At 55.6% G+C, this 14,666-nt stretch overlaps 2 protein-coding genes across 2 annotated transcripts in view; both read right to left on the bottom strand.

Annotated features, from left to right (window-relative positions):
• The window catches only part of LOC100622710 (leukocyte immunoglobulin-like receptor subfamily B member 3), a 108,640-nt gene that overhangs the window by 29,374 nt on the left and 64,600 nt on the right, over positions 1–14,666 (bottom strand). The window lies entirely within an intron of this gene.
• LOC110261046 (leukocyte immunoglobulin-like receptor subfamily A member 6) lies at positions 8,376–12,223 on the bottom strand. Its single transcript, XM_021094957.2, is given in 8 exon segments — positions 8,376–8,651; positions 9,660–9,867; positions 9,869–9,963; positions 10,234–10,515; positions 10,736–11,041; positions 11,193–11,474; positions 11,646–11,681; positions 11,873–12,223. Coding segments are annotated over 8 exon segments (1,395 nt in total). The 5' UTR covers positions 11,922–12,223; the 3' UTR covers positions 8,376–8,514.

Consider the following 14,666-nt stretch of genomic DNA (forward strand, 5'->3'; position numbering starts at 1 on the left):
AAATAATGCCCCCTGTTCCACTGGAAGTTGTGCAGTGTGTCTCATATATATTTTTTTTTAATCATTTCTTGGCCCGCTCCTGCGGCACATGGAGGTTCCCAGGCTAGGTATAGAATCTGTGCTGTAGCTGCCGGCCTATGCCCGAGCCCCAGCAATGCGGGATCTGAGGCGCGTCTGAGACCCACACCACAGCTCACAGCCATGACAGATCCTTCACCCACTGAGCAAGGCCAGGAATCAAACCTGCAACCTCATGGTTTTTAGTCGGATTCGTTAAGCACTGAGCCATGACGGGAACTCCTCATTCTGGGTTTTTTTTCATGAATACATTTTTAAAGTTTAAAGTACAGTGTGTCCCATTCTGAACATGGTCTTGGTCCAAGGACAGGCTCTGCTGCGTCTCTCTTGCGCCCTCTGATGGCCACCAGGACGATGGCTCTAAGCTGGGAGAAGAGGGCCTTTCAAGGCCCCCCCAATGCCCAGACAGGACCTTTTTCCTGAGCTCCAGGTCCTTGTATGCACCTGCCTCCTCTATATTTTCCCACTCAGTTCATTGTTCGCCATTAGATATGCTCTTCTCTGCAGGCTCGTGGCGCTGTCTTCTGTCTGACTGAGGAAGCTCCTTTAGGACTAGAGTGCCAGGGGTTTTGCTGTGTTGGGTGGCTCCTCGTGAGTGGAGGTTGATTGGGCCCCTCTCTGACTCGAGCGGGTGGTTTGTCTTTCTTGGATTGTCAGTGTGGTGGTTTGATTTCTGCATATCAAACCAGCCTTGCGTGCCTGGGATAAGCTCCGCTTGGATGTGGCGTAGTGCTTTGAAAAGACAGTGTAAAATTTGATTTGAAGGTCACGTTTATGCTCTCGGGGGAGACTGGCCTGCAGATTTTGTGGTGTGTCTTGCATTGTCTTTGTTTAGTTTTGTCATTAGAATGTGGTCTCGTAAAGTACAAAGCATTTCCTCTTCATCTGGTGTCTGGGAGAGATTGTGCAGAATTGGTGTTATCATTCTTACCTGTTTTCTAGAATTTAAAGTCAAGGCTCTGAGGCCTGGAGTTCTCTTTGGGGAGAGTTTTATCAAATGATGAATTTAATTTCTTGAATGAGAGCTTGGCAAATGCTTTTAAAAAGTCTGACAAGAAAAGTGTTAGTGAGTCTGGGACAGATGGGTTTACTGTACGTGTTTCTGGTTGTCTAAATTAAGACCTTAATTAAGTGAGAACTGTGTCATTACCCATTAGATTTTCAGGTATGTCGGTGCTACCCAGCAGTTCCTTGCCATGTCAAACCTAGAAAACTTGCATGTATAGAGAGTAGAATATTCCAAGGGTGTTTATAGTAGCAATACTTATAAGCACAAGAGCTGTAGTGTAGGTCACAGATGCAGCTTGGATCTGGCATTGTTGTGGCTGTGGCAGAGGCTGGCAGCTGAAGCTCTGATTTCAGCCTGGGAGCCTCCATATGCTGTGGGTTCAGCCCCAAAATGAAAAATAATAAACACTAAGCAAGAAATTGAAAACATAGTGAATTTCTTTGGAAAAAAAGGGATAGTAGGTTAAAGCAAATTTTGGCGTTCGTAAAATGTCATAAAGCAGGTCAGATTCACCAGCTGCTGTTGCTTCAAACTTCAGTTAGAGGATGAATGAGTTGGGGTCTAACGCTCAACATCGTGTTTATAATGAGCAGTGACATGGATTTCCCGCTTTGGCCCAGGGGTTTAATGCTCTGGCTTGTCTCTGCGGAGTGGCCGGTTTGATCCAGAGCATGGAGCAGTGGCTTACACACCAGATTTTTTGTGTTGGTTTGCTTTTGAGGGCTGCACCCACGGCATATGGAGGTTCCCAGGTTAGGGGTCACATTGGAGCTGTAGCCGCCGGGCTATGCCAGAGCCACAGCAAATGCCAGATGCAAGACAGGTCTGAGACCTACCCCACAGCTCATGGCAATGCCAGATCCGTAACCCCCGGAGCGAGGCCAGGAATCAAACCCACAACCTCATGGTTCCTAGTGGGATTCGTTTTCACTGAGCCACGACAGGAACTCCTAGACACCAGATCTTAAGCCACGGTCTGTTGCTGGCCACTTGGGTTCCTCCTATATCTTTCTGTTATAAATAAGTGCTGCAGGAGTTCTCATTGTGGCTCCGTGGAAAAGAATCCGACTAGTAGAGTTCCTGTTGTGGCTTGGTGGTTATCGAGTCTGACTAGCATCCGTGAGGATGCAGGTTCGATCCTTGGCTTTGCTCATTGGGTTAAGTATCTGGCATTGTGGTGAGCTGTGGAGTAGGTCACAGCCATGGCTTGGATCCTGCATTGGTGTGGCTGTGGGGTAGTCCGGCAGCTACAGGTCCAATTCTATCCCTAGCCTGGGCACCTCCAAATGCCCAAGGTGTGACCCTAAAAAGCAACAAGCAAAGCAAAACAAAACAAAACAAACAAAACAAACCATCCGACTAGTGTCCATGAGGATGCAGGTTCGATCCCTGGCCACACTTAGTGGGTCAGGGATCCGGCATTCCCGTGCACTATGGTGTAGGTTGCAGATGTGGCTTCAATTCTGCACTGCCATGGTTGTGGCATAGGCCAGCAGCGGTAGCTCCAGGTCAGCCCCTAGCCTGGGAACTCACATATGCCTCAGGTGAGGCCCTATCCAAGTCTCACTGGGCCCCACACACCCTCATGCCAAAGCCACATCCAGGGAGAGAGACGGGTCCAGGGCAGGCAGGTGAGGATGCAGGGCAGGGCCAGGAGCAGCCCTGTTTAATTCCAGTTCCTTTTTCTGCCACAATGTATTTGTTTCCCTTTGGTTCACAGCTGAGGTGAAGGGTCCAGGGTGGTTCCAGGGCTGCCTCGTGTCTGCAGAGAGACTTGAGGCAGAAGCCCAGGCTCGGGCTGGTTCCCAGAGGCTCCTGGGGGCACCTGAGGGGGAGGCTTTGCAGGAGAAAGTGGCCCGGCCCAGCCCGGGGGCGGGCAGCCTGCAGAGGGCGGTCAGGTGGTGGCCCATCTTCCTGGTGAGTTTCACCTGCTGCCCAGGGAGCGACTCCACAGGAAGTCACGGAGGTGGGCGTGTGTGTGGGGGGACCCCAGGGCCTTCGGGTCCAGAGGGCCTGGTTCAGGTCTTCTCCAGCAGCTCAGCAGCTTCCGTGGCGTCCTGGGTTTTCGCCCCTGCTCCTGAGGCGGCTTCTGCTCCTCCTGGAAGAGGCTGCAGCCCCCTTTTCACCACTGCATTTTCCGGAGAGCTCGGCACCCTCGTGCTTCTGCTCAGCAATTCATGGGAGAATTTTCCACACCCTCCCGAGCTACGTCGTCACAGTGGACAAAGAAGGCCAGCGAGAGGTAGGTGTGAGATGTGGGCAGATGCCTGTTGACCAGGCGGTCGATGGTGGCCTCCACCTCGGTGGAATGATTCTGACGCATCTGGGCGCTCCTGGTGGGTCAGCAATACGGAGTGCAGCTCAGAAGATGGTGTGGGCTGGTCTTGGAGGCAGAGGATGAGGGAGCGATTTGTTCCAAGGCTGGGACTGGGAAACGCTTGGAGGGAGGTCGGAGGCTGGAGGGCGGGTGTCCCTGGGTCTGTTCCGTCCAGACACGGCTGGAGCCGAAGACCCAGCTGAGGGGCCAGTGAGAGCACTGCTTTGGTTCCAGTTCTGACTCTGCTCTTCCTTGACCCTGTGGGCCTTGGGGAGGTCACTTCCCTTCCTGCGACTTGTCAATGCAGCCTTTCTTCCTCCCACCACCCAGGCCGTCAGCCAGGGATTATGGAGCAGGTGCTATATCCAGACATGAGCTTTCTTGTGAAGGTGACTGAGCCCTTCCCTGGACTCATGGAGCTCTGATGGTGACAATGGGCAGTGCATGAGTCAGTGATGGCTCTGGTTTGGTGACTTGTGTAGGCAGAGAAGGAGAGAGGACAGTGTGACAGGAACAGGTAAACATCCAGTAGCCTTGTGATTCATGGACCTTTTGCAGAAGGACAGACCCAGACGGACAGAGGTGAGTACAGGTGCGGTGAGGGGCTGGCATCGTGGACCAGGGAGAGGGGAGCTCTGCCAAGGGCTGGAGCAATCAAGGCTCCTGCCCCCCGTCCCACAGGGTCAGGGGCCCCTGCAAGTGTGCCTGGAGTCTGTCCTTCAGGCCACAGCCTTGAGGAAGGAAGGTATGGAGACGTGGCTGTCGGGACGGGAGGGCAGCAGGATGTGGGAGTACAGAGTGAGACGGCTCCAGCATCAGTCTGACCACGAAGTGATGCCTGGATCAGTACCTGAGTGGTGTGTGTGCATTTCTCAGGAAACCCTTAAATGAATCCTACAACAGGCACATTCCCTGTGGAACGGAGTTCTTTGTTGTCTTCATGGTCTGGGAGGTTTGGGCAGGAGTCTGTGATGTGAAAACCAGGCTCAAGGGTCGGCCCTTGAGAAGAACCACATGTGATACCTCTGGTTGTGTGTGTCTGGGGAGAGGAGATGATTCCTGGGTGAGTTTGGCCTGAGGGGGGCGTCAGCTTGGCTGGTCCTGGAGAGGTCAGCTCATTCTGACCACCAGCCTCGTGGGATGTCAGGTGGGGGCCCTTGGAGTTTCCTGAGGGCAGGTGGAGACCCTGGAAGGAAGCTTTGCAGGGGCGGGTCCTGCGGTAGAGGAGGTTGGGGCCGTGCGAATAAATTCCCCCAGCTGGGCGTAGGGTCCTGGGGCAGGAACGCCAGGAAGGAGGCTGCTGGGGTCGCACCAGCACATCCTCCTGCGTCTTGCCCTGAGCTCGACTGTGGTGTGGGACCAGGCCAGGGATGGGAAGGGCTCAGGGCCAGGCCTGTGGGCTGGTTTGTTGTCTGTGGGCTGGGAGAGGGCGAAGACTCGAGGGCCCCTGTGGTGTCCCCTTGCTGGTCTAGAGGACAAGTGGGGCCATCGGAGGATGGAGGAGCCTGGGGCAGAAGGGGCTCAGGGAGGTGTTGATGCTCCTGTCCTCTGACCCCCGGAGGCCCTCCTCCCTCCTGGGCTGGGTGTGTGGTTGTGTTTCTCCCAAACCCTTGCCCTTTCCGATGTCCTCGTTGCTCTCAGCAGCAGCCCCCCCTCGTCATCCCTCTGCATCCAGACTTAGAGTCATTTCCCGCCCACCGCTTGCCCCCGGCCAGTCACTCCTCCTCTGATGCTGTCGGCTCTGTTTCCATGCTGTGGGCAGAGCACCAAGTGGCGACCAGGAGCTGTGGTTTCTCTGTGTGTGTCTTCATCAGTGTCGGGCTTCTGGGTCGTTGTCCTGTTGTGTTTCATGTGAATTCCCCGGTGAGCCCACCTGCAGACGTGCTGGAACCTGCTGGCTGCGTTTTCTTGTCCTTACTCTTTGTGGCAGGCAGAGCTCTTCCCCTGAGACCCAGCTCCTGTACCCATGGGGGGTCACATCCGGCTGTTGGAAACTGTGGGCTCACACTTGGACAGCAGCTCTCTAGAGCGCAGGATGCTGAACGACGGAGGCCACAGCTAGAGGTGGAATGTCTAGGTCATCCGGTCCTCCCAGGTTCCAGCTTTTCAGGAAGTGCCCACTGGCTGTGGACAGAGGCTGAAGCAGTTCACGTTCCCAGGAGCCATGTGTGTGGGTTCAAATCTCCCCACCTGCTCCTCGCCAGTGGTTAATCGTTATTTTCACGTTTTGGTCAATGTGGTTGGTTTCAATGGTATTTCCCTGTGGTTTTCGTTGCATTTCTCTAATGGCCAGTGTGCTGAACCCCCTTTCCTGTGCTCGCTGTGCCCCTGGGTATCGTCTGTGTGGAAATGTCTATTGAAGCCTCTCGATAATTTTTTAACATATTGGGTCAGTTCTTATGATTGAGTTACAGGTGTTCTTTCTCTCTCAGGACCCTCTACTCTGATGAGACAGAAGGTGTCCAGGCATTTTTTTTTCAATTTTTACCTCGTTCTTTATCCTCTTTATTGTTTTTGATGCATATATACTTTATATTTTGAGGTGATTGCTCTATAATTCCTTACATGGCCTCTCTAAGAAATGCTGTGAAGTTCACAGTTACAGTGACTTACTTCTGTTTTCTCTAGAAGCCTTTCCGCTCTTCCACTGATCCATTGGAGCTGATTTGTGGGTATGATGAGGGTAAGGCTCCAGCGTTGTTCTTCTGCAGGTGGAGACCCCGATTTCCCAGCTCCGCTGGTTGAAGAGAGTGTCCTTTCCCCACGAGGGAGTCTTGGCAGCTTAGTAAAAACTCAGCCGATCCTTCGTGTGGATTTGCGTGTTGTCCTTTGGTTTTATTGCAAGCATGCATCCTGATGCCGGCACCATGGTGATGAGATCCTGCCATTCTGTCGTAAAGTTTGACGTGAGGACGTATGCGGTGTCCAACTTTGTTGTTTGTTCTCAAGATGTTTTGGCTCTTGTGGATCTTTTGCTCTTACTTTCTCTTAGAGAAATGCTTTTTGTTTTATTTGATTTTCAAAAAAGTTTATCCGAGTATGGTTGAGTATGTCGTGTTAGTTTCAGGTGTACAACGAAGTGAATTGGATCTGCATGTACATATATACACCCTCGTTCAGATTTTTTTTCTTTGGTTTGCCTTTTAGAGCCACACTTGCCAAATAGGGAAGTTCCCAGGCTGGGGTTGCATCGGAGCTGTTGTGCCAGATGCCTCCACACCCACAGCCACGCCAGATCGGAGCCGAGTCTGTGACCTACAGCACAGCGTCTGGCAATGCCGGGTAGTTAACCCACTGATCGAAGCCAGGGATCCAACCCACATCCTCATGGAGACAAGTCGGGCCCTTCACTCGCTGTGGGTGCCACCAGAGGCAACTCCTCCGGTTCTTTAGTATACAGTTAATTCCAGATGATTGAGTGGATGGCCCTGTGCCTTTCAGGCTCCCTGATGGTTGTTATTGTCTGTGGAGTAGTGCATGTGGGTTAGTCCCAAATGTTTGATTCCTCTCCCAACGTTTCGCCTTTGGAAACCTGAAGTTTGATTTCTATTGTGTCCGTCTGTGTCTGTTTTGTAAATGCATTATTGATACCATGTTAAAACCGAGATTCCCTGTGTCCATGCTGTCTGTCGCATGCTCTCTGTCTTTCTCTGTCTGAGTCGCTGACCTCCGTGTGCGTGTCTCGAGGTCCATGTGTGTTGCTGCAAACAGCACTCTTCCATTCGACTTCCCTCCCTGAGCCTCACCCGTCATATCCACGTACCGCGTCGTCTTCTCCCTCCTCTGCCGACGGCCACGAGGTTGGCTGTTGTAAATGGGGCTGCGCTGGACACGGGGGTGCGTGGATCTTTTCAAATGATGGTTTTCCCTGGATAGATGCCCAGGAGTGGGATTGCTGGGTCCTGTGGTGGTTCTACGTTTAGTTTTCTGAGGAACCCCCATACTGTTCTCCATGGTGGCTGCACCAAGTTACCTTCCCACCAGCACCGTAGGGGGTTCCCTTTTCTCCACAGCCTCCCCAGCATTTACTTTTTGTGGACTTGAAGAAATTTTTGATTTATATATATATATATGTATATATATATATGTATATATATATATATTTGCTTTTATGGCCGTACCTATGGTACCAGGACCAGGGGTCAAATTGGATCTTCAGCTGCCTGCCTCTACCACAGGTCACAGCCACACCAGATCCTTAACCCACTGGGCAAGGCCAGGTCTCGAACCCGTGTCCTCATGGATACTTATCAGATTCACTTCCCCTGAGCCCCGACGGGAACTCCCATCACACAACTCTCTTCCCTGCTTCCCACCTCTGCCTTCAGTGCGTTTGCACGGGCACTCTGATGGTGGCCAGGAAGAGACAGTCTAAAGAGAGACAAAGGCCACGAGGATGGGCTTTTGACAAATGACATATTCTTAGGGTCCGTTTATCAGCACAGCACCTGGCTTCACCTCAAACACTAGGGTGTCCCTGCAAAGTGCAGGTGTTTCTGGAAGAACTGCACTGGGTGACATGTGATGAGGAGGGGAGGGCTGGAGATTCCAGAAAGGGCTTAAGGGAATCGTTTTGGATTCATCCGTTCCAAAGCATACCTGATTCTTCCTCACTTGTTCAGTTCTTTCTTTATTTTTATTTATTTATTTGTTTATTTTTCTCTCTCTCTCACTCTTTTTTTCCCCCTCTAGTTCAGTTCTTTAAACAATCTTTTGCTTCTGGCTGCAGAGGTGGAGGTCAGTAGTACACATGAGGGAATGTGGAATTAAATTAAAAGACAATATCCCCCATGAAATTGGGCCAGAGCATGCAGGTGTGTCTGGTGTGGGCACACACTTGCCGTGTGGGCTGTGCCTCATGTCCCATATGAGAGAGGTCAGGCCGTCAGGGAGAGGCGTCTGTGCAGGAGGAGAGCACCTCGGTTTAACAGAGGCAGAGCCCGGCACAGGGATGCCCCAGTCCTCCGCCTACACCCACACCCCGTCTCTCCCTCCACGGCCTCAGCAGGCAGTTCTCACAACACTGCAGATTCTCTTCCAGAACCTCCTGGGCCCATCGGGTCATTGCCAAGGCTCTGCCACTCTGGACGGTGCCCTGTGGCCTCTGTGCTCAGCTCCTCGTGGCATCTTGGGTTCCTCCATGGCCGTGTCGAGCCTGGAAGAGCAGAATTCCGAGGCTCAGCAGGATCAGGGCAGCCGTGGCCATCCGGACGAGGTTCCCCACTGTGTAGTCTTGTGGGGGAGAGGCTAGGGGTTGTGGACAGAGAGGTCACAGAGGTGAGGGCAGATCCCAGTCCCCCCAGAATCCTGGGCACAGCCTCCCCTTTATAGGACCTGCACCCCAGAACCCAGCCCCATAACTGAGGATTCCTCCTCCTCACCACTCGTGGGATCTGAGTGGTTTTGTGATGGGCGGATGGTGTCTGCTGGTCCTGAGAATCATGAAGTGGGGGTGTGAGTGTGGAGTTGGGGACACGCAGCCCTTCCCTGGGTTCTGTTTCCCCCTCTGTGGAGTCTGCCCTGTGTCCCCTCTTGTATGAGTGTCTCAGACGTTTCTGGGGTCAGGACCCTGTGCTGACTGAGCTCCAACAGGGCAGACTCGGGACCCGTCCCCTGAGACCATGAGCTCCCGTGGGTCAGGAGGGTGTGACAGCCCTGCTTTCCATGACACACCCCCACCTGCAGCTGACTCTCCCTTTCCCCTCTGCAAGCCTGACTCTGTGAGCCCATCTTCAGAGCCCATCCTCAGGGCAGGTGAGGGGCGCTGCTTCTCCCAGGCTGAGCGCCTACACTCCCTCATTGTGACCCCCTTTCCATCACCCTCCGACCCTTGGTGCCTGTGGTCCCCCTGCATCTCCTGCCCAAATGCCAGCCCTCCTGAGAGACCAGCCGTGCTGGGGTCTGTGATCTTGGTCCCTAGGCGATCAAGGCCTCTGCTCACTCTGTGTCCTAGTGTTGTTCTCCCCATGTGAGGGGCTGCAAGGACTGCAGACCAGGGGATCGAGTTGTGGGTCTCTAGCATTTCCCCCTTTGGGTCAGCCCTGAGTCCTCTAGCCTCCCGCTACTCTCCAGGAGCAATGTTGGACCCCAGCAATGAGGATGCAGCTGGTGGGGGGAAGGGAGTTGCCATCCCTCTGAGAGTTGCTTCCCCTCTTTCTCTGACCTCCTTACTCCCCCCCAAGCCAAGAGCTGCTCTGGGGTCAGCAGCACTCTGAATTGACCAGGACACAGAGGACCAGGTCTGGGGTTCCTTACCTGAGATCAAGAGCTGCAGGGGGTCACTGGGGTTTGACAGCACGTAGGGGGAGGTGCTCTGTGAGGTGTAGCACCTGTAGGTCTCATTGTGGGCTGAAGTCATAGGACTCAAGGTGAAGTTGGCCTGAAGGGGTACAGCTATGTCCTGCAGACGCAGGCTCTGGGCAGGAGCCAGCGACCCCTCCTTGAACAAGTGGAAGGTGTCCAACACCTGTGATCTCAGAGCGACACTGCAGGGTCACGTTCTCTCCCCAGGACACTGAGGTCCCTGGATGGGCTGAGAGGGAGGGTTTCTGGTACATTCCTGGAGGAGAGGAGGGGGGATGTATAGAGAGCTGCCCCTGCCACACACCCTTGACCCTGAGCTGAGGGACACTGTCCTCTCTCTAGGGACTTTGTCTTGGACCCCTTCTCAGGCCCTCTGTGTGGGTCTCTTATCTCCACACTCCCACCCCCTTTCCCTTAGACCACTGCCCCTTCTCAGTCTCTGTTCCAGGCCCCTCTCTCGGGACCCCATCACCACTGTCTGTCTCCTGGGCACGGAGTCAGACCATGGGCAGGACGAGCTCCTCACCCGCGATCAGGATGTCCAGGGGGGCACTGGGGGCTGACCACGCATCGGAGATGTTGTGTGCAGCGTAGCACCTGTACCGGCCCCCTCGGGTGTGGCTCACACGACCCAGGGGGAAGTCGGGGCTGTGCTGGCCATCAAGCCGGAGGGGAAGTGTGCTTCCCTCGTCTTTGGTCAGAGTGAATCTGCCAAAGCCGGCATCTGAGCGACACTGGAGGGTCAGTCTGTCTCCGAGGAGCACGAGGGAGCCCGGCTGGGCCGAGAGGGAGGGCTCCCTGTACACACCTGTGGAGGAAGGTACAGTGGCCCTGAGGGACGTTCCCCCCACATTGCTCCCTGGGGCTGCATGGAGAGTTCTGTCTGGTCCCCCCCAAGCCTCCTGCCCATGGTTTCCCCCCGAGGCCTGTGTCAGTTCCTTCCCTGATGCTCCTTTGGCCCTAGGGCTCCAATGGGCGCTGAGCTTAGATCAAGGGTCCAGGAAATAGCTGGTGCTGGTGGCCCTCACCTGTGACCTGGAGATGCAGAGGATCACTGGGCTGAGACCACAGGTAGGGGTCGGAGCTGGGAGAATCATAGCATCTGTAGGTGCCCCCATTGGAGGCGCTCAAGGGGCCCATAGGGAAGAGGGCCTGCCTCCCTCCCGAGTTCCCGAGTTTCCCCCATGCGCTGCATTGGGGCGGTTCAGCGCCTCTCTCCTTCAGCAGGTGTAGTATGCCCGACCGGAACTGTGAGCTACAGGAGAGGGACACGTTCCCTCATGATGCCACCACGGGGCTCGGGTGGGCTGAGAGGGAGGGCGCTGCGTACAGTCCTGAGGGGGCAGGAGGACGGTGTTAAAGCGGGGCCGTCACTCCACTCCCCAGCTGTGGCTGTGAGGGGACAGGCCCCCTGAGCCCACAGTCTGCTGGCCCTGCCTGTGAGGAGGAGCCCCAGGTGGGAGGGACCCGGGTCCTCCCTCTTACCTGTCACCACAAGGGCCAGGGGGTCACTCCGCCCGGACCAGCTGTTCCTGCTGTGATAAGCACACTGATACCGCCCTGCATGGCGGGAGCTCAAGGATTCAAAATGGAACCGGGCTGTATTGGAGGCCTGGGGAGCTTCATCCTCCCAGAGTCCAGAGTCCCCCACTTTATACAGACGGTAGACCTCAGCCTGCGGGGACCCCTGACACCAGAGGGTCACAGGGCTCCCCTTGGGGACAATGGGTCCCGGGTCAGCCCGGATGGAGGGTTTGGGAAGGACCCCTGGAAAGGAATCAGACCTGGAGTGTCAGGGTGCCCTTCTCCCTCGGCCTGTCTCCCCAGGATTCACCCCTGGGCCCGCCCAGCCTGGTCACCATCAGCCCTACCCGCTGTGCCCCCCTCCCCCAGGACAGAAGGCTGGTTGGGTGGAAGCAGGAGGTCTGGGGGACTCACCTGCCTGGACCTGGTCCCATGGGCGCCAGCACAGCCCTGGAAGAGAGTCCCCGTGAGCCCCACCCCTCCACACACAGATGCTCCAGGTCTGGTCTGTGGCCCTGGGTGCTGGAGTCAAATCTGGGGCTGAGCCTGTTCTCCCCCCACTGAGGCTCCTGTGTCTTCAGGTCTCTCAGGGCCCAGCCCTGGGGGGAGAGGGGCCCAACCCCTCCTTCCCCATGGCTCACCGAGGCAGAGAAGGGCCCTGAGGATTGGGGTTGTGCTGCCGCCTCCCATGGTCCCCAGCCGTTGAGGTGACTCGCCCAGTCCTCAGGGACGCAGAGCGTGTGACGAGGCCCAGGCTCCGAGTTGCTCAGCGCGGGTTCCTCCTCAGCCCGACTCCGCTCTCCCTAGAGGATGCGGCCGAGGGCCCGGCCTTCTCTGAGCACCTCTGAGGCCACCTCTGAGCCTCCCCGCATCCCCTCCCAGGGTCTGCCCTCCGGCCTCTAGCTCCTGCCAGATGCACATCCAGAGAGCGCTGTTGTCCCAGACCCGGGGGCCGGAGGCAGCGGCAGAGCCCAGGGCTGCCCTGAGCTGTCTGGTTCTCCCTCTGCCTCTGACATGGGCTGTGGGGTCTGCGGCAAGAACTTCCCTTTCCTGTGCTTCTGCAAATGCACGCCTTGTTCCTGCCTTTCATCAGCGGGTCCTTTTGGTTGGTGTTTGTTGAGCAATGAGCACGTTTGGTCAGGATGGCAGACACAGTGCTTTCCCTGGACTCGTGGGGCTGAGATGAATGAAGCCAGGCATCACCACTGCTTCCGTGGCAACAATTCGGTGTAGTCTTAGGAGACTGTTCCAAGGTGGGAATAAACAGGAAAGCAAGACCCTGAGCTTCATGACTGGGTGAGTGTCATGAAGCCTGGGTGCAGGTTGGGAAGGCTCCTCCTGGTGGCTGGATGAGGGGGGTGCGCTCTGGGCGGTCCTGGTTGAGGCGGGGGTCGTCTGGACCAGACAGGTCTTGAGTGGTTCTCAGGAGGGAGAGCAGTCAGGCCCCGGGTCACACAGGCTCTTGAGCACCATGTAAGTATTTTGGATTTTCTCTTTAAAGCACTGGGAAGGTTTTAGGCAGTAGAGAGTGCAGACAGATTTCTCTTTTAAAAAGGCTGCCACCGAGTTCCCGTGTGGCTCAGTGGAAATGAATCTGACTAGTATGCACAGGGATATGGGTTCGATCTCTGGCCTTGCTCAGTGGAGGAAGGATATGGCATGGCTTTGAGTTCTGGCATAATTTGCAAACACAGCTCACATCCCTTGTTGCTGTTGCTGTGGCATAGGCCAGTGGTTGCAGCTGCCATTCAAACCCTATCATGGGAACCTCCATATGCCGTGGGTGCAACACCAAAAAGCAAAAAAATAACAAAGGTCTGCCACTTTAGAGGGAATATAATTCAGGAGGCCTCCAGTGATAATTAGCTTCTTAAGAGCCCACCCCCAGCGTCATGCTGGCTCCCGGATGGTGTGTTGATCAGTGTTTTAGGTCGTTCCCCATGGTTTTCTCATATGACCCTTCCCAGGAACCTGTGGCACAGAACATGTTCTCAGTGGAGTGGAAAGCAAAAGGCAGGCTTCCTGGTCCGGCAGCCAGGCAAGGCCGTGGCCCGTTCAGACTGGCCGAAGGCGCCGTGTGTGGGGGCGCAGCGCCCAGGGAGATCTGGGGGCATGTGTGTTCGTGGGGAAGGGTTTCCCTGGGATGGGCTTGGCTGAGGAGGGGGCGCTGTGCTCGCAGGTGTGGGTGCAGTCGGGCTCTAGGAAGAGGCCTTTGGAGGTGGGAGAGGAATGAGCCCGAGGGAGCGGGTGCCTCCTTTGGAGGACCAGGAAGGAGGTGCATGCGCCAGCATAGACAGGAGGTCTCGAGTCTCCCGGGGGTCAGGGACCTTGTGGAGCAGGGCCCAGGGGCCCAGCAGTGTGGATTCAGGGGTTGAGTGTGAGGTGGGGGAGAGCGGGGCGCTGCCGGCGCTTCCAGTGTGGGCCTTGGTTTTCTGGAGGAGCCAACGGGGCTGCCAGCAGTGGGAGGAGGATTCCCACAGGAGCGGGGCCTGGCGGGAGGACGGAGCTCCGGCCCTTAGAAGAGGGCACAGCCCTGCCTCCTGACCTGCGGTTGTGGGTATGCTTTCCTCAAGCACTTCCCTCCACTGAGGTTCTTTTTTTTTTCCATTTTAGGGCCACACCCACAGCATTTGGAGGTTCCCAGGGTAGGGGTCAAACTGGAGCTGGAGCTGCCAGCCTACGCCACAGCCCCAGCAACAGCAACACAAGATCCGAGCTGCATCTGCGACCTTCACCACAGCTCATGGCAATGCCAGATCCTTAACCCACTGAGGGAGGCCGGGGATGGAAGCTGTGTCCTCCTGGATGCTGGTTAGATTCGTCATCCGCTGAGCCCCAGTGGGCACTCCTTCCCTGACATCCTTGTTTCTGCAGTTCAGCACCTGCTGTTCTCATCACCCTTCTTCACGACCTCTGAGTCCTTTCTGCCCCCTCGCTGCCCCTTCCTCCCCCGGGCACAACTCCCGCCTCATCTCAGACCCGAATGCTGTCTCCAGGCACTGGGTAAAAACGCAGGCTGCAGGAAGAGCCGGTTTTAACAAAGGAACCCAGATCAGGCCTCTGTGAGAGCCTGGACCGTCCATCTCCCTGCAAAAAGAGAGTGACGTCAGTGAAGACAAAATAGTATCTGAGGAAAGAAAGAGCCGATCGTCTTGTAGGTTTGTTCAAAGCCACAAATTTACGTGTCCCAGAAGCTTTGCGAATGAAAACCAGCACAGGCTTTATGAAATCTGCTCACCCATCACAGTCATAATGAAACCAGTGGAAAGGATGAGAAGCGTCCAGAGACGATGTCATGTTCCGTCCGGAGGAGAAGCGGTTCGGACGAGTCGAGCTTCCACCTCTGAAACCAGTGCTGTCAGCAGAGGGGGAGTTCTGGAGAGACAGGACGGGCCGGCCTGGGAGTCTCCCGGTGACATTCTTGGTGCGTGAAGG

The sequence above is a fragment of the Sus scrofa genome, chromosome 6 (assembly GCF_054392235.1).
Source record: "Sus scrofa isolate SSC_HxYL_T2T_F1_AM1 chromosome 6, Sscrofa_HxYL_maternal_Yorkshire_Landrace_v2.0, whole genome shotgun sequence".
NCBI classification, from domain to species: domain Eukaryota; kingdom Metazoa; phylum Chordata; class Mammalia; order Artiodactyla; family Suidae; genus Sus; species Sus scrofa.